Below are 21,058 nucleotides of genomic sequence, written 5' to 3'. Positions count from 1 at the left end.
GTCTCAGCCCATCATAGTCGCCTTTACGAAAGCAAAAACCCTTCCCTTTACCTCTGATGGTAGTTACCTCCTTGAGTAAATCCCACTTCAGCACACTGTAATCCCTGCCACCTAGTGGTTCCTTTATCTGCAGATTCTTAATGCATGAAGAATCACTACTGATAATCAGATCAAGAGTATTACTCCCTCTAGTTGCCTCCCGAACATGCTGATGTAGAAAACAATCATCCAATAAATCCACAAAAGCCTTGCTAGTGTGTGAGTGACCAACCCACAAATTCCAGTCAATATCTGGGAAATTAAAATCCCCCATTATAAGACTCTCTGATTTACTGGCCCATTCTATTTCCCTGAACAGTATATTATTATACTCATCAGAGTCATTAGGCCTATAGCACACTCCTACTCTCAATTTTGATTTACCCATGCTTATGTCACACCAAACTGACTCGACACTGCCCTGTCCATCGATGTCGACTGGCTTCACTTCCTTGGATTTTATGTGTTTTTTAACTAATAGCATAACCCCTCCTCCCTTCCTATCCTTTCTATAGACGTTGTACTCCCCAAATTCCAGTTCTGCATTCCTTATATCTGTGTGACACCATGTCTCTGATATCCCAACAATATCTGCCTTTGATGTTTTGAGCAAAACCTCAAATTCATCAAATTTATTTACTAAACTCCTACCATTGGGGTACACGCAAGTATACATGCACCTGTTTCTATTCTTAGCTACCCTAACACAACCGATGTGTTTACTTGTACCGCAATGACTTCCAGCAGTCTCTGAAATGTCCTGCATATTGTTTTTCAGGCTTCTGCTCATTCCAATAGAAGCAGTGCAAGAAATGTCTTTCACCTCTGCCAGTGGCTACTGTTGATCTATTTGTCTTTGTCTCCCCCCAAGCTAGCAGTTTTCCGACCCACCTAACACTGCCTCGATAGCATCAGCAAATATTCTTGCACCCTTTCTATTTAAGTGTATCCCATCCCTGTAGAAGCAATCTCTCCTGTTAACAAGTGCAGTTCATGCTGAAAAAAATTCTACCCCTTGAGCCTTGCACAATCTTTCCAGGGCCGAATTGATTGACAAGGCTCTCATCATATACTCCCTCCTATCGTGTCTGGGCAGAATTGCAGACACTTTCAAATTCAACCCTACTTCATGGCTTTTTTTCAACAGTGATCTGTACTTGTTAAGTAATTCCGCCGGTCTCCTACTTTTAATATCATTAGTAATATACAATCATATACATATTATACAATCAGAATGCATGTATTTTATTTTATTTTATTTTATCATAATAAAGACATTTTACAGATTTTAGTCAGTATTATTTAGTAGCATTACAGATGAATCTTTTATCTAATCTGGGTCTTCTATAAATGCTATGTGCTCATTCATTGTTGGATTGACCTGGGCTATTTGATGCATTTGTTTATATGACTCAGCCTATAGGTTAACTTGTCGCAGCATCTCATCCAATTGTTGCATTACATTGGCCATACACCCTTGGTTTGATTGGTTTTCAAGGCATTTTGTTGTTGCTTCAGCAGAATTGAAAATATAAAGTTGTCCATATCCTGACTTATTTGCCTCATTTGGATATAGTGGTGAGACCAAATGTTAAATCTGGCCATGTATTCTAAAACAGCATGGACCATTTCCAAGTGGTGATTTAATCTCTGCACCCATTGATATGAACAGAATTGCTGAATTGTACTCTCGTATATGTTCTCTGTAGTTATTTACTTCATATGTATCCCCCTGTAAGCAGCTCTTCTAATAGAGTAGGTGTATCAGATGGTGGGTCAAGTGAAACCTTTCCATGACAGCATTTAGTGTATTTATTTGATGTGTTTAACTTGTGTCCCCAATATCTTGCATTGCAAAATACTCACAGTTGTGGCACATATTTCATATGTCATGCTCTTACACAGTAATTACAGCTTGTTGATTATTCACATCTAGTATTTTTCTTTGATTAGTCCTATCGTGTTCCGTCTGTTTTCTCATTTCCAATCTTGCCTCTCTTTCTTCAATGTTTTCTGTCCGACTTCACAGTCATAGAGTCAATTCGGTCCCTTAGTCTATTAGATCTCTCTCTCTCTCCTCTAATGTTGCATTAGCATTTCTTCTACATTTTCTAAAAGTTCTTATACACTCTTCAGCCCTTTTTACACTTCTTAAAACTTAGAATGATTTATTAAAATTGAAGAAAGATAAAATAAACAGTTAAATTAAGCATACATCGATAGATTACAGGCATAGGCTGCCTTTCTTCAGTCTAAAAACATTAGTACAAAAATAATAAAGAATGCCCAGTATTAGCATTAGTAGAGGCATACTCTTAATGCCATGCAAGAAAGCAAGCTTATGCCAGCATCAGCCAAAAAATAATAAAAATAAATAAAACTTCCCATTTCACCCCTCCATTCGTTCCAAATGCATGTCCAGCTCAGCCTTAAATTTATCTAGGCTATCAACTTCCACAACAACAGATGGAAGTCTATTCCACCAATCAACTACCCACTGGCTAAAGGCAAATTTCCGCACATCTATCCTACAACTGTCTTTCGTCAATTTGAATCTGTGCCCCCTCATGTTCTTAATCTGAGCAAGAGGAAGAATCCCATCAGCATTCAGTTTGCTCAACCCATTCAAGGCCTTATACACCTCAATCAGATCACCTCGCAGGTGCCTACTCAACAGGTGCTGCAATTTGCAGAACTTAAGCCTTTCTTGGTAAGAGCACCCCTTTGTTCCCCTCACTAATCTTGTTGCCCTTCTTTGTACTTGTTCTAACAACTCTACATCTTTCCTAAAATGAGGCCTCCAAACCTGTACACAGTACTCTAGGTGTGGCCTGACCATTGCCTTGTATAACGGGATAATCACCTCCTTGTCCCTGCTAGCAAAATATATCATGATAAATATATATATCAAAATATATCATGATAAGACTCCATGACCTGCCCTGGCAGCCCCTCTGCACTTCTCAGCAAACTTCATATTTTACTGCAAAATTACCCCCAGGTATTTTTCACTTTCCACTTCCCTGAGTGTAGTACCACACAGTGGGTACATTTCTCTTCGGTTATTGCTACCCATATGCAGTACTATGCATTTGTCAATGTTAAACTTCAGTTGCCCCTTTTTAACCCATTTGCTCAACTTATCTAGATTCAGTTGGAGTAACATGCTGTCTTTACTGTTGTTAACAACCCTGCCAACCTTTGTATCATCTGTAAACTTCGACATTAAACCTGATATACCTTCATCAATATCATTGATAAATGTACAAAACAACAATGAGCCCAACACCAAACCCTGAGGAATTCCACTAATAACATTTGCCCACAAAGAGCAGTGTCCATTGATTACCACTCTCTGTTGTCTCTCACTCAACCATCCCTTTATCCATTGTAGCAACTTAGCCTTAATGCCATACCTCTCCAATTTGTACAGCAGTCTTTCATGTGCAACAGTATCAAAGTTTTCCTGAAATCCAAGTATATGATATCAGAATTATTTTTGGCATTCAGTTCCTTTGCGACCACATCATAGTATCCAATCAAGTTGGTCAGACAAGACTCCCCTTTAACAAACCCATGTTGTGTCTGTGTATGGTGGTCATGCGAGGAGAACTGCGTGAACGGGTGCTGGCAACAATTAGCAGTTGGAAAATTTGGGCAGCATACCTAAGCATTTTATATATATATATATATATATAGAGAATAAAGAAAGTCAACTTTAATATTAGCCGATTTTATTATGAGAAAATCAGAAGAGTACAGAACTTCAGGTTATGTTAGCCACAGTTATAAATATTATTTATCCATATAATATTTCTAGATGTAGGAAAAGAGGTATTTTGTCTCATAATAACATTACTATTTTAAGATACCAGAAAGGCAGCTCTTCCAATTCAATCAGACATTTCCCAATAATTGGGTGTATGATTCAATTTTCCAATTAATTTACTTTGCTTCCAATTTGCCACTTAAGTTTTCTTCAGGATTTTAAACATGTTTATGTTATTATCAGATACACAGGTATGCTTTTTTTTCATTATTTATGAAGTACAGACTACCAAATTTAATTATATGCTTTTAAACCTGACATTATGGGATGCTACATTTTCACTTTTGTTTCAGAATATAAGTACAGCATGTGATGTTCTGCTTGAGTATCATAATAAAGTTTTCATTCACATTTCAGTTTCATTCTTTTCATCCAGTCAGCCTCTTGAGTCAAAGACCTGGGATTGAAAAAATTCTTCATTTCAGTATCAGGATAAAGATATTGTATATTTAATCTGCACTAAAGAAGGGTCCTTTTGTTATAAAAAAATAATCGAAGTTTTATAAAAAATTTAAATGAATCCTTTTAACTTTTATTTTTTTATAATTTATTGATCTGTACTCTACTGTTAACAGTTTTAAATTTCAGGGTAACCAATTCATTGATTACCAGATACTTTTGTATAATTTATCCTTGGTACATAAGGTCTAAATTGTCATTGCATTATTAAAAATCCAAAAACAAACAGCTTACTACAAATGAAATCAGAATTTCTGTATTTGATTCTTTTCAACTTGCTTTTAAAAAATTATATTTGTACATGACAAATTTTTCTTTCATCTTTTTTTTTTCTTTCTTTCTTTCTTTTGTTATATTTCCCTTCTAGACTCCATTAGGCGGTATACATTTATCTGAAACAAAGCGGAGGTTTATGGAAGGCAGTCTGCATCCTGCCAATGTTCTTATGTGTCCTCACACATGTGTAACAAATTTGCCAAAGCCCAGGGAAGTCCATCCTGGTAGGTAGCTAATAATAGATAGCACTCTAAAATTATAAATGACTATTTGTAATTCAAATTTACATTCTTTAACTCTATTAGTAAAATAATAAGAGGAGTCTACCTCAAGGTAGACTCCTCTTATTATTTTACTAATATTATTATCAACGTAGAACATATTGAGTAGCACAGCTCTGATTCATACTATCTAATTCTTTAACTCTGAATTAGCGTACTGATATGATGCGTTTGCACTAACTTGTACATTGTCTAAATCTCTCACAGCCTGAGGCTAAAGCCCTTAGCACATTTCAGTTTCATTCTTTAACTTTAACTGAGTGTGGCTCCAAGTGCCAGAGATAATTAGTGGCCAAGTGATTATAGTGTGAATCATATATTCATCTATGTCAGCTGAATAAGATTTAATTTTATTGGAAATACCTACCTCTCTTTGACCTTAACAATCACTTGGGCACTTTGTGACATTAACCTGGCTAGAAATGAAAAATTCAGAGTGCTAAAAGGACAAACCATGGACTGCTACATTTATGAGCCTCTTGAGTCAAGCTTCTGATATACATCGCATGAGCTATAATACTCTCAACTTTAACAGCAGATAAATGACATGCAGCAGATTACCCAGCTTTTCTGAGCTTTCCCTGATTCTCTGCAATAATTCAGTAGAAATTTACTCTTTCAAATTCTAAATGTGTATTAAGTTCTGTAAGTAAGCCTAAAATGGTGGAAAGATTTAGATTCAGAGACCCCTTGCATAGAAACTGCAACTTTTAAACAGAATCTATAAGCTTTCATTTGGGGAACCTTTCATTCCCAATTAAACATATGTAAGATTGTGTTTGATTTAGACCCAGTGAATTCCCTAGAAAATAGAAATACTTTTAAAACTTACTACAAGATAAGAAGGTTGTTTACACGAAAAGAATAATAATTAACACAGGTGTTATGCTTATATCCCCCTCACCCAAGCATCATCATAATCCCATTATACAAGGCTATTGTTAGATTACACTTGAAATACTGTTTCAAGTATGGAGGCCTCACCTAAAGAAAGACATTGTGCTTCTTGAAATGGTCCAAAGATGGGTAACTCGCCTGGTGAAATCGAAAAAAGGGCGTCCATATGAGGAAAGACTTTGAATATGTGGGATGCACAGCTTGCAAATTAGGCACCTTAGAGGAGCCTTGATTGAGGTGTTTAAGGGTCTGAGAGGCATAAGAAAAATGAATGAGGACAAAATTTTCACTGTTATAAATGATTCAAGAACAAGGGACCATAATTTCAAGTTATGGAGAGCAATGTTTAGACTAGATTGCAGAAAGTTTTATTTTATTTTATTTTAGTTGTAAATTACTAGAATAAGTTACATACGTGGGTGATAGAGGCTGACAGTTTGGAGAAATTCAAAGGTCAGCTGGATAATTCCCTACAGGAGGAGGGCAATGCATAGATTGTCCATTTCTTTTTCTCTTATTAATTATTATTATTTTATTTTATTAATTTTTTGTTATTTTATTTTATTATTATTTTTTTATTATTATTATTATTATGATTTATTTTTTTATTTTTTTGCGTGGTGCAGCATAAGCCATAGGCTTCCTTGCACCATGTGGCCATTGCTAATACTAATACATTCACATCCTCACATTTGGTTCACTGAATCTTTCACTTGCACTTAAAGTTAGTTACCAAATCCAATCTTATGATATGTTCCAAAAGTTTGAGTGCATAAACTGCATGGAAATATTCAAATTATGCTAACTGTGAAGTAAAGAAACATTTATAAGTAGAATATACTGTACACTTTCCCCGGTGGCCCACACACTGTAAAGACAGTCATCTAGCATACTCTAGAACCTGTGAACTTTGAAAAATAGAGAAAATACAAAATAATGCAAAATGCAAAACATAAAGTTATCTACCAAGAGACATGAAGACAAGTATTATAGAATACACAGAAACATACCTGTGTTAGCATTACTATTAAAATTGTGTAACCAGAAAATAATATGGACAACTTTCCTCCTTTTTTGTTATAGAACAGATATCAGTTTGGCTTACATAAACTGCCTGCCAGTTCAAAACAGATTGGATCAAACCGTTCATTCAGATCTAAATAATTAGCATAAGCAGAGACATATGATGCAAGAAAGAAAGAAAGAAAGCTCATACAGCATCACCCAAAAAAAAAACCCTTCCCATTTCACCCATTCTTCACTCCAAAAGTTTGTCCACTTCTTCCTTGAATTTATTTAAGCTATCAACTTACACAATGACAGATGGAAGTTTGTTCCAGCAATGAATTACTTGCTGGCTAAAGGTAAATTTCTGCATATCTATTCTACAACTGTCTTTCCTCAATTCGAGTTTATGCCCCCCTCAGGTTTGTAATCTGAGCAAGAGGAAGAATCCCATCAGCATTGAGCCTGCTCAAACCATTCAAGGCCTTATACACCTCAATCACATCACCCTCAGGCGCCTAGTCTTCAGACACTGCAATTTGCAGGACTTAAACCTTTCTTCATAAGAGCAACCCCCTGTGCTCCCCTCACCAGTCTTGTTGCCCTTCTCTGTACTGATTCTAGCAACTCTGAGAGCAGTAATCAAGGTGTGGCCTGACCATTGCCTTATAGCAGGAGATAATCACCTTCTTATCCCTGCTAGAAAAATTCCTGTATACAATTGACAAGACCCCCATGACCTGCTCTAGCAGATTGTCTGCACTGCTCAGAAAACTTCATATCTGACTGCACAATTACTGCCTGGTCTTTTTCATTCTCCACTACCCTGAAATGTAGAATTAATATAGTGGAATTGCTGTAGACTAAAAGACCAATACATTCGACTACAGGAAACATATTTGACTCCACAGGTGTCAGTCTCCCTTGGTTAAAACATATGGTATGGGGGAAAGGTAGATTTCTTGCATCCTCCTTATATGGAAGCTAGATATTCTGCATGATTCTAAAGTGATTCCTCAGCTTATTCCTTTACAAACATCCACTGGAGCTGTTACGGTCTATGTTATGTAGAAATTATTTTAAACATGGTCTACAATACATCCTTCTAACAGTCTATGCTTTCTTCAAGATATGGAAGCTATAATAATGCAATTCATTGACTAATATTTTCTTCCTCTTGGTTGAATTTAATATTAGTAGATGCACATGATGCAAGAAAGCAAGCTTATACAGCATCGGCCAAAAAAAAAAAAAAAAAAAACCATCCCATTTCACTGATTCATTCATTCCAAATGTTTGTCTAGTTCTACCTTGAATTTATTTAAGCTATCCACTTCCACACATCTATTCTACAACTGTATTTCCTCAGTTTGAATCTGTGCCCCCTCAGGTTTGTAATCTGACCAAGAGGAAGAAGAATCCCATCAGCATTGAGTCTGCTCAATCCATTCAAGGCCTTATAGACCTCAATCAGATCGCTTTGCAGGTGCCTAGTCTCAGAAGCTGCAATTTGCAGAACTTAAGCTTTTTTACATAAGAGCACTCCATTGTTCCCTTCACCAGTCTTGTTGCCCTTCTCTGTACTGGTTCTAGCAACTCTACATCCTTCCTAAAATCAGACTTCCAGACCTGTACACAGTACTCAAGATGTGGCCTCACCATTGCCTTATACAAGGGGATAATCACTTCCTTATCCCTCCTCGCAAAATTCCTGTATATCATTGACAAGACCCCATGACCTACTCTGACTGCCTGTCTGCACTGCTCAGAAAACTTCATATCTGACTGCCCAATTACCCCCAGGTCTCTTTCATTCTCCACTACCCTGAGTGTAACACTCAGTTGGTACATTTCTTTGTGGTTACTTGCTACCCATATGCAGTACTTTGCATTTGCCAATGTTAAACTTTGGTTGCCACTTCTCAGCCCAATCTGCCCAACTTTTCCAGATCCTGTTGCAGCAACATACTGTCATTCCTGTTATTATCAACCCTGCCAAACTTTATATCATCTACAAAGTTTGACATTAAGCTTGATATACCTTCATTAATATCATCGATAAATATAATTCATTGTTCATTGAACTAGTCCAACATTGCCACAGCCTTGTGTCTTTTTGAAAGATGCCTTGATGTTTCATGAAGACAGTCACGATAAATGGGTACGTATTATCAGAAATTATGATTATAGGCCCTAGGCACACGATACCTACCAATACTGATCAGTAGGCATTCTATGCCAAGGGTCTTACATCCAAACATGCCCCAGACCATGATGTTGCTCTTGCCACCCTGTACAACTCATTCTAAGCATCTAAGTCCAAGAGTCATGCATTTAGTACATCATATATATTTCCATCTAAGTTGGATGGGAGCTGATGTGGTGTTTAAGTTGGAAACACAATTCATTAGCCCAGGAAACCTATTTCCACTCATCTTTTGTAGGTACATTTGCTTGATTTGTCATCATCAGGAGTACTTGGGTAGGTTGTTTGCTCTGATAGCCATTCATGGTAGCATCTAATCCATGGTTCACGGAGCAATATGGCCTTAGTTGCTAATGCTCCTAAAAACCAAATAACAAACAACAAACCATGGTTCACATTGAATAGGTTGTGTCACCCAGAGGTAGCCCAAGTTATTGTGGCATCCCTGCAACACTGCTCTTTTGTTCCCCTTCTGATTAGGAAAAGTTTAAGAATACTTTTTATTATAATCTTAATTTTATTTTTGTGTTTTTACTATCTAAAAAAAGACTATAGAGATTAGGATATTTACCATGTTTCATATGTTATTAAGATCAACATTATCAAATTAAGCAAATCAAATAAATGCTTACAGAATGTGTGCTGTATGTTTCATTTCATCCTATTACATTAAAGCTGCACAAAAAGTTAAAACAAAAATTATTTTTTTTTGTCTTGCTCATATATATTTTTATTCATATCAATATCAAAAATTCTTCCTAATATGACCTTTTCCTTAATTTAAAATCAGCAAAATTATTTATCATGCTTGGCCTCTGTCAGGGTCGCCTGTGCTTCCTGACAGGGCCAAGTTTAAAAAAAAAAAAAAAAAAATCAGTGGGGAGATAGGAGTAGAGTGGGAATGACAGTAGAGGAAAGAAGGATGAAGAAAGAAGTATCCTCCAGTAGTGGTAGAAGAGGAAGAGGTGAAGTAATTGGGAGCTCACTCAACACAGGGAAAGATAAAGAATGTAGGACGAGGGGCCTGTAAAGTGAAATGCCATTTTGCAGTCAGCAGGGGTGCCAAAGTCCTGTCCCACATTAAATATTCAGGGGGCAACTCTGGAGGATCCTAGCCTATTAGGTGTTTTCAGTTTAATCCTACCCCAAATGGGTTTGCAAATTATTCTACCCCAGAGGGGAAAGTGGGAAATCTTACCCCAAAGGGGTTTCAGTACATTCCACCCCGGAAAGGGTTAGCAGAAAATCCTACCCCCCTAGGAGAATACATCCTACTCAGCAAGCAGCATAGTGCCTAAGAGAATCTTCTCCACAAGAGGGCAATCCTGCACTCCAGGATTAGAGGTCTTAGCAGAAGTCTTAGATTTTTAAGAAGAGTAGTGACAGTAGGTGATTGTGTTCTAAAGAGGACCGGTTCATGGGGTGTTTCTTTGCTTTATCATCTATCTTAGTTGAAATGTTGACTGTGCCAATTCACGAAGGGCAAGGTAACAAGTCTCATCCTGGATGTAGAGGTGTTCCTGGTGTTGGAGATTAGCTTGTATTTTGGTTATGAGTCTAATCCTAAAGTCATCATAAAGAAGACAGGTGTACATCACATGCTCCCAAATTTCAGGTGCTCCACAAGTGCAATGAAGATCTTTCTCTAGCCATAAGTTGACAGATAATTTTTGTTTAAAATTTTTTTTTTGTTTGAAAGCATATGTCCAGTGATGCAAAAATCACAAAGGAGGCTTTGAGCAGGTGAAGGTAACAGAGGGAAGAAAGAGCTTGGTTATAGTACATTTTGGTGGTAATTGTTCCTGGAGTCTTGCCATATTCCAAGACGTTTGTCAGTAATATGCTTAGCATTACTAGAGGCATATGATGCAAGAAAAGCAAGCTTATGCAGCATCAGACAAAAAAAAAAAAAAAAAACTACCACTTCACCCCACCATTCGTTTGAAATACCTGTCCAGCTGAACCTTAAATTTATTTAGGCCATCAACTTCCACAACAACGGATGGAAGTCTGTTCCACCAACCAACTACCTGCTGGCTAAAGGCAAATTTCCACACATCTATCCTATATCTGTCTTTCCTCAATTTGAATTTATGCCCTCTCATGTGATTATTTTGAGCAAGAAGAGGGATCCCATCAGCATTGAGCATGCTCAAACCATTCAAGGCTTTATACACCTCTATCAGATCACCTCGCCGGTGTCTAGTCTCCAGACACTGTAATTTGCAAAACTTAAGCCTTTCTTCGTAAGAGTAACAATTTGTTCCATTCACTAATCTTGTTGCCCTTCTCTGTACTTGTTCCAGCAGCTCTACATCCTTCTTGAAATGAGGCCTCCAGACCTGTATACAGTACTCAAGGTGTGGCCTGACCATTGCCTTATACAAGGGAATAATCACCTCCTTATCCCTGCTAGAAAAATTCCTATATATCATTGACAAGACACAATGAGTTACTCTTGCAGCCCGTCTGCACTGCTTGGAGAACTTCATATCTGCCTGCACAAATACCCCCAGGTACTTTTCATTCTCTAACACTGTCAGTGTAGTACCACAGAGTTGATATGTTTCTCTGAGGTTGCTGTTTCCCATATGTAGTACTTTACATTTGTCAATGTTAAACTTCATTTGCCACCTCTCAGCCCATCTGCTCAACCTTTCCAGATTCTTTTGCAGCAGAATAGCATCAGTAGCATCCTTAACAACCCTGCCAACCTTTGTATCGTCTGCAAACTTGGATATAAAGCTTGATATACCATCATTAGTTTTATTTATAAATACAGAAAACAATAATGGACCCAACAATGAACCCTGAGGGACTCCACTAATAACATTAGTCCACGATGAGCAGTGTCCATTGATTACCACTTTCTGTCTTCTCCCCCTCAGCCACCCCTTTATCCATAGCAGCAATTTGCCTCCAATGCCACACTGCTCCAATTTGTGCAGCAGTCTTCCATGTGCAACAGTATCAAAAGCCTTTCTAAGATCCAAGTAGTAGTAGTACTTGTAATGGCATGTGATGCAAGAAAGTATGTGTATGAGCTTATGCAGCATCAGCCAAAAAAAAAAAAAAAAAATCACACCATTCCCTCCAAATGCCTGTCCAGTTCCTCCTTAAATTTATTCAACCTATCAACTTTCACAACGACAGATGGAAGTTTGTTCCAGCAATTAACCACCCGCTGGCTAAAGGCAAATTTCCGCACATTTATTCTACATCTGTCTTTTCTTAATTTGAATTTATGTCCCCTTAGGTTTGTAATCTGAACAAGTAGAAGGATCCCATCAGAATTCAGCGTGCTCAACCCATTCAAGGCCTTATACACCTAAATCAGATCACCGCTCAGGTGCCTAGTTTCCAGCCATTGCAATTTGCAGAATTTAAGGCTCTCTTGGTAAGATGATCCCTTCATTCCCCTCACTAATCTTGTTGCCCTTCTCTGTACACGCTCAAGTAAATCTACATCCTTCCTAAAATGAGGCCTCCAGACCTGTACGCAGTACTCAAGGCATGGCCTGACCATTGCCTTATACAGAGGGATAATCACCTCCTTTTCCCTGCTAGCAAAATTCCTATATATCATTGACAAAACAACATGACCTGCCCTGGCAGCCTGTCTCCCAGGTCTTTTTCATTTTCTACAACCTTAAATGTGGTACCACACAGTTGGTACGTTTCTCTGGGGTTACTTCTATCCATATGCAGTACTTTGCATTTCTCAAGGTTAAACTTCAGTTGCCACTTCTTAGCCCGTCTGCCCAAATTATCTAGATCTTGTTGCAGTAGCACAACTATCATTACTGTCATTAACAACCCTGCCAACCTTTGTATCATCTGCAAACTTTGACATTAAGTTGATATACCTTCATCAATATCATTGATAAATATACAAAACAGTGGACCCAACACCAAACCCTGTGGGACTCCACTAATAACATTAGTCCACGAAGAGCAGGACCCATTGATTACCACCCTCTGTCTTCTCCCACTTAACCATCCTTTTATCCATTGTAGCAACTTACCCTTAATACCATTCAGCTCCAATTTGTACAATAGTCTTTCATGTGCAACAGTGTCAAAAGCTTTCCTGAAATCCAAATATATGATATCAAAATTATTTTTTGCAACCAGTTCCTTTGTAACCACATCATAATATCCTATCAAATTTGTCAGACAAGACTTTCCCTTCATAAACCCATGCTGTGTCTGAATTATTGCTGCAGTCTTGTCTAGATGATCCTGCAATGCATCTTTAACCAGTGACTCCATTATTTTACCTGGAACAGAAGTTAAACTAACTGGTCTGTAATTACTCATGTCACCCTTCGATCCCCCTTTGTGAATTGGGGATATATTTGCACATCTCCAGTCCGCAGGAACCTCCCCTGACTCCAAGGATGCTCTCATAATTATTGCTAAGGGTTTGCTTAGTTGCTTTAATGCCTCCTTTAATGTAACTGGATAGATCCCATCCACCCCAGGTGCTTTTCTTATGTTTAACTTCATCAATTTCTCCGCCACTTTGCTCTCAGTTATTACAAAATCATTAAGTATATAATATCAAAGTTATTCCCTGCATCCAGTTCTTTTGTGACTGCATCATAGTATGCAATCAAATTGGTCAGGCAAGACTTCCCCTTAACAAAACCATGCTGTGTCCGAACTATAACTGAAGTCTTGTCGAGATGATCCTACAGTGCTTCTTTAACCTGTGAAGTGTCTCCATTAATTTTCCTGGAACAGAAGTTAAACTCACAGGTCTATAATTACTTGTGTCAGCCTTTGATCCTCCTTTGTGAATTGGAGAAACATTTGCACATCTCCAGTCTATGGGTACCTCCCCTGAGTCCAAGGAAGCTCTTATAATTATGACCTTTGCTGCCTCCTTTATTATATAACTGGATAGATCCCATCCACCCCAGGTGCCTTTCTTGTGTTTATCTTCAACAATTTTTCCTCTACTTTACTCTCAGTTATTACAAGATTCTCTATCTTATTGCCAGAGTTGAATACACCTCTGGCATTCCCCTTGCTGAATAACTCCTCATATGTGAATGTTGATGCAAAATATTCATTTAGTTTGTTAGTTACCTGAGCAGGATCATCAACAGTTGAACCATCGATATCAAGTGGACCAATCTGATTCATCCCCTTCCTTCTAGAGTTTACATAAGGAAAGAACTTTTGCTGTTTTTCTTTGCATCCTTTGCCAAAGATTTCTCTTAATCTCCCTTTGTCTGCCTAACCTCCTTTGTGAGTTGGTTACAGACCAGCTTTTATATCTATCATAGGCTTCTGTGTCACGTGTTAATTTATATGTATCCCATGCATTTTTCTTCTCTGCCATATGTCTCATTAGTTCATCTGACATCCATTTAGGCCTAAACCTTGAACAATATTTCTTAGTTGGTATGTAAAGCCTAGTAGCTTCAAAGATATGTCCTTTGGATGCTTCACATTTTGAATTTGCTGTTGATAACATCATCAGTTGGTCCTACTGTATAGAATTTAAATACTGTCTCAGACCATCGTAGTCGCCTTTACAAAAGCAATAACCCTTCCCTTTACCCTTGATGGTAGTTACCTCTTTGAGTAAATCCCACTTCAGCACACTGTGATCACTGCCACCTAGTGGTTCCTCTATCTGCAGATTCTTGATGCATGAAGAATCACTACTGATAATCAAATCAAGAATATTACTCCCTCTAGTTGCTTCCCGAACATGCTGATGTAGAAAACAATCATCCAATAAATCCACAAAAGCCTTGTTGCTAGTGTGTGAGTGACCAACCCACAAATTCCATTCAATATCTGGTAAATTAAAATCCCGCATTATAAGACTCTCTGATTTACTGTCCCACTCTATTTCCCTGTACAGTTTCTTATTATACTCATCACAATCATTAGACCTATAGTACACTCCTACTCTAAATTTTGATCTCCCAATGCTTATGTCACACCAAATTGACTCAACACTGCACTATCCAGCAATGTTGACTGGCCTCACTTCCTTGGATTTTATGTGTTTCTTAACTAATAGCATAACCGCTCCTCCCTTCCTATCCTGTTTATCCTTTCTGTAGACGTTGTACTCCCCAAATTCCAGTTCTGCATTCCTTATATCTGTGTGACACCACGTCTCTGATATCCCAACAATATCTGCCTTTGATGCTTTGAGCAATACCCCAAATTCATCAAATTTATTTACTAAACTCCTAGCATTGGTGTACACACAAGTATACATGCACCTGTTCCTATTCTTAGCTACCGTAACACAACCCATGTGTTTACTTGTACCGCAATGACTCCCAGCAGTCTCTGAAATATCCTGCATCTTGTTTTCCAGGCTTCTGCTCATTCCAATAGAAGCAGTGCAAGAATCACTTTCACCTCTGCCAGTGGCTACTGTTAATCTATTAGTCCTTGTATCCCTCCAATCTAAGACATCCTAAGACAGTGCTTGCACACTGTCTTAGGATCATTTGCCAGGTTAAAATGGAAATCAACACTGATAATTGAAAGAATGTTCTGATAAGCTTTAATTTGCTAAAAACTTCCATGTGCTACAGTTAGTGTAATTTTTAGCATAACTCAACTTACCCATAAATTTGGTAATGTATCTAGCAATTTGTTAACATTTATGAATGTAGAAATGCTTCAAGCACTTGGTGATATAAATGTTTAAGTACTTTAGTGGTTTAAGCGTTAAGATACATTTCCAGGAAACATCTTTACCACCATTTCAGTTTTTTAATGAAAATCTTACTGTTACAAAATTATTTTAATAGAAATCATGAGTTACATTTTTCTTAATGCTGTTTATTAAATGGCAACTGCAAAGTACTGCCTATGGGTAGCAGTAACCCAAGAGAAACATACCAACTGTCCAGTACTACACTCAGGTAAGTGGAGAATGAAAAAGACCTGGGGGTAATTGTGCAGTGAGATATGAATTTCGCTGAGCAGACAGGCTGCCAGAGCAGGTCATGGAATCTTGTCAATGATATATAGGAATTTTGCTAGCAGGGACAAGAAGGTGATTATCCTGTTGTACAAGGCAATGGTCAGGCCACACCTGGTGTACTGTGTACAGATCTGGAGGGCGCATTTTAGGAAGGATGTAGAGTTATTAGAATGAGTACAAAGAAGAGTGACAAGATTGGTGAGGGGAACAAAGAAAGGCTTAAATTCTGAAAATTGCAGCACCTGAAGACTAGGCACCTGTGAGATGATCTGATTGAGGTGTATAAGGCCTTGAACTGGTTGAGCAAGTTCAATGCTGATGGGTTATTTCTCTTGCTCAGATTATGAACCTGAGGGGGCATAGATTCAAATTGAGGAAAGACAGTTGTAGAATAGATGTTTGGAAATTTACCTTTAGCCAGCTGGTAGTTGATTGCTTTAACAGACTTCCATCTCCTGTTGTAGAAATTGACAGCTTGAATAAATTTAATGCTGAGCTAAACATGCATTTGGAGTGAATGGATGGATGAAATGGGAGGTTTTTTTTTTTTTTTTTTGGCTGATGCTTCATAAGCTTTCTTTCTTGCATCATATGCCTTAACTAATGCTAATGCTAAATCCTTGCAATCTTAAATCTCAAAAGGTGCAGGAATTTTGTTTCAGACTTGCATATTCTGTAACTGATGCAAGGCAACCTTGGTGTATATGCTGGTAAAAATGGGAGTAGAATAACTGTAATGAAAACATAATTAAAAATGCAAAAGGAAATAAGAAGCTCTAAACAATAATTATGTAAATATATATGTCTGTAAAGACAGATATGGATATTATTAGTATATTTAATATCTCTCGTATACCATATGAAATTAATAATACAGTTTATTAGGTTATTCACCTAAACTACTATAAATTAAGGTTATGCTTCAGGTATCTTACCGATACCCATCATAAGATCTCTGAAATGTCACCTTAATGTATATTAATTTAGGTGAATAGCCTAATAAACTATATTATTAATTTTGCATGGTTAATGAGTGGTATGAAATATAGTAATAATGTTAATGGAAAACAACCACTTAACATCCTTCTCTAACTATGTTGGATATTGGAGAGTTGAGATATCACCTTTAACGTTACTGCACCTTAGACAACCATCCAGATCGTCCATATCTCAGGCCACTGCTAGTGTTGTATTGTGTGATCCTTCACTCACTGTGACCTATTTGTTATGCTGAGCAGGCAGCACATTTGCACTTCCTCTTATCCCTTTGGCTGCAATGCCTATTTGGCTGGCCAGCATGGCACCTGTGGCTGGAGATTTTTCCATGGTTTGTCCACTCATAATACATGGCTGTATGAGAAGAGAGTGTGTGTGTGTTATGCTTAACCCTGTTAATCTGGCCCCAAACAAATCATCCCTCTCTCAGTAGGTTAGGTCACTAATCCAACACATTCTTCACATGGAATGCTGATCTGTTGAATGCCGTTGTGCCTGGCTCTGGCATTATGTGGAGACATGCATTACATCGTGGAAATAGTGGCAGATATGATGCATGAACTCACAGTTGGGGTGTTCTTAATGCAAGGCTACCTTGGTGTACATTCTGGTAAAAATAGGAATAGAATAACTGTAATGAAAACATAATTAAAAATGCAAAAGTAAATAAGCTCTAAATAATAATTATATAAATATGTATGTCAAAATCTCTTAAAAATAGGAATTCAAATTTTTTTATTTATTTATTTTTTTTTACTTTCATTCCCCTGAGAGTGATGTTTAGATTAAAAAAAAAAATGAAATGAAAACATAATTAGAGTGTACAAGAGGATATAAGAAGCTCTAAACAATAATTCTATAAACATATCTAGTACCACTTTTTAAAAAAGTAGGAATTTTTTTTAACATTCACTTCCCTGCTAGAGTAGGAAAAATAAGTCATCACTACATCATCTTTTCAGAATGATCACTACAATCCGTATAATTAACATTTCGTAGCAATCAAAACCTTGAATGTATCCCCAACATTATGTGGGACTTATTGTAACAAAAGATATGTAAAAAATAATAAACAGGTGAATCGAATAAATAAAAGTAGTGGAGCTGTGGTATGTAAAGTAAAGTTTAAATAATGAGTCACTTGATTTCCACAATTTTTTTACAATTTTAAATGACTTACCGATACCAAACATAGGAATACTTAACTTCTTACCAATAAGCACATACAATATACTAAATAATATTTCAGTAATGCCAATGTGTCAGATCCAACTTTGAATTTCCATTATCAAGACAAAATTAAAATAAAAGAAAGAAAAGAAAATGTAAATAAAGATGTAATTAATTACATAAACTATACATATTTTGAAAAACATACCAATATCTGTTGTGTTGCAGGATTAAAATAAAGTAATTAATTTATTTTATTATAAGTTTAACCTGAATTCTTAATTCAATTATCTTTAACTTATGCTCGTAAGATTCTCTTATACTCTTCAGCTTGATTTGTACATATAATAGAACTTTGTGTTCCTCCTAATAGATGGGTCCTTTTGATGATTAGTTATAACCTCATTAATGTTTTACACCTTTAGATTTACACCTGGTTAACTTACTTCCAGTAGCCTCAGTCATTTTCCTGATATGTCAGATAGTTGGTCAGTTGTTTAATCTGTTTACTTGGTTCGAGATTAAATCACCGTGTTCCTGTGCTCATCCCCACTTCACCCTAGTTAATATTTTCCTTATTCCATCTTACTTTGTTGGCCAAAGTTGAAAGACACCAGTCACCTTCTAAAGTAAGTATTGTTATTGTTGTCCATCTTTATATATGTATGCCTTTCTTGATATTCTTAAGAATTTCTACCTATCTTATATTAGAGCCTATGCATTTGTATTAAAAAAATAGGAATTGATTATTACATTATATTATTTTAATCTTGTGACACAATAGATATCTGAATGTTTTTCCAACCCATATGTATCGTTTATGTAATTAATTAATGATAGGTGCATCACCCTTTATTTATCTATTCTTTTGTGTTTTGTCTTGATAATGGATACCCAGCATTGGATCTGAAACAAAAATTAGTGTAATATTATTTAGTATATTGAGAAAAGTTAAGAGTACTTCTGCACTTTAATACTCAATAATGTTATTATTGTAGTACTCAATTGTTACTTTAGTACTCAATAATGTACTTCAATTTCACATAATATGAGAAATTGAAGAGAAAGCTTTAAATTTTTAAATATGAATATTTATTTCATGTAATACATGAAATGAATACACAATACCATATAGTAGTGGAAAGTATTTTGGCATTAAATTAAATCAATGTAAATTGTGCATATTTTGTTACATATGAATAAATGAATGGATCAGATAAAAGTATGGATAAAGGACCGGAAATTACCTTAGAATGGGTGTTTTTTATAGATAGCTTGATAGTATAGCTTCAATAAATCAAGGTGAAGAAAGAGAATAGAAGAATATTGCGTATGAATAATTACACAAATGTATAAGGAAGAAAAGAGAGCATAACAGTTATAGGAATTAAAAGAATAAAGTTATAGCACACTCAAGTTATATGGGTGCTTAGAAGTTCATTTCCCCAGAAGTCACAACTCTGGCTTGGTGATAGGTTAGTACAAAATGTGTGGATTACTAATCCTTATCCAAATTAAACAATGCCAGATGCTTATCCAAATGTAATACAAGTCTTAAAGAAATTAATGTATTTAGTTTTATGGTTAGGCTGCATCTGGAATACTAAATATAGGGGTGCCTCTGTAGCCAGGAGCAGCAGCGCGTAGCACATGCTTCTTGATTAGACCGGGGTTCGAGCCCATGACCACCAAATATGCAGGATGTGGAAAGGTCACGGAACGACCGCCGCATTTCCCCGGAGCAATATGGCCTTAGTTGCTAATGCTCCTAAAAACTAAATAACAACAACTAAATATAGGTTTTGCAAACCTGATTTTAGGAAGAGCTCCTTTTCTAAACCAAAATGTGGGCTGACCATTGTCTTAAACAATCAGCTTTTTGTCCTTATTGGCAAAGCAGGAACAAAGGACAGAACCTAATGACGTGCCTAGTAACCTCTCTGCATTGATCAGAGAACTTCATTTTGGACTTTATCATTATCCCTATGTCTTTTTTTTTTTTCTTATGAACCCTTGAGTTTGGTGCTACCCAAATGCAGTACCTCACATTTATCAATGTTAAACCTCAGTTGTCATCTTTCAACCCATCTGTTTAATATTTCTGGGTCTTGTTGGATTAGTATACCTTAATTATTAAACATCATACTCACATTAATATTATTACATGAAAATAACAAGGAACCGAATACCAGTTCCTGAGGGATCACACTCATAACATTAGTCCGTCAAGAGTAGTAACTGATACTCAACTATCACTTTATGCATAGAAGTAATTTCTACACTTTGTATAGTAGTCATTAATGTTGTAAAGTATGAAAAGAACTGAAATATTTATTTATTATTATTATTATTTTTTTTTTGCATTTTGTGTCAGCTTCATAGCAGCTAACCAGATTGTTCAGACAAGACCTCTCTCCTTAATGCATCCATGATCCATGCTGCAAATGCTGTATAACTGCATTCCTGCCAAGACAGTCTTATTTTATCTTATTTTACTTCTTTAGACACTGACTTCGTTATGTCCCCTGGAACAGAAGTCCAGCTTACAGGTATATAATTACTCCTCTTGCCCTTTGACCCCTTCCCCTTTATGACTAGGAGAGATATTTTCACTCTCCTGAATCCCAGGGGCTCACATCTGGTGAGCCCCTGGGATTCAGGTGCCTTGCTTGGCACACCCAGGGTTCTGAGCTGGATATCACATCATTCTTCTCTTTCTTGATGATTCCCTTCTACCCCCCCCCCCCCCACCTCTCTCTCTCTCTCTCTCTCTCAGGGTAACTCGGAATTTTTTTTTTTTTTTTTTTTTTGGCTGGTGCAACATAAGTCTCAGGCTTCCTTGCATCATATGGCTGATAATAATAATAATAATAATCCAAGCATTCTGTCGTAATTATGGCCAAATTTTTGCTTACTTGGTTTGCTTCTTTTTT

General features: G+C 36.8%; 1 protein-coding gene across 2 annotated transcripts in view; it reads left to right on the top strand.

The window, feature by feature from the left end:
* Positions 1-21,058, top strand: part of LOC150087127 (disco-interacting protein 2-like) — a 1,128,863-nt gene that overhangs the window by 711,886 nt on the left and 395,919 nt on the right. For both annotated transcript variants that reach the window (XM_090372979.1, XM_090372978.1), the window contains exon 28: positions 4,695-4,827. In XM_090372979.1, the coding sequence (XP_090229105.1) occupies positions 4,695-4,827 (133 nt within the window). The remainder of the gene's footprint in view (positions 1-4,694; positions 4,828-21,058) is intronic.

Source organism: Mastigoproctus giganteus, chromosome 4 (assembly GCF_048544385.1).
Source record: "Mastigoproctus giganteus isolate SK-2022 chromosome 4, ASM4854438v1, whole genome shotgun sequence".
NCBI lineage: Eukaryota > Metazoa > Arthropoda > Arachnida > Uropygi > Thelyphonidae > Mastigoproctus > Mastigoproctus giganteus.
Note: the sequence above shows the minus strand (reverse complement) of the source record. Positions and strands in the feature narration are given on the sequence as shown.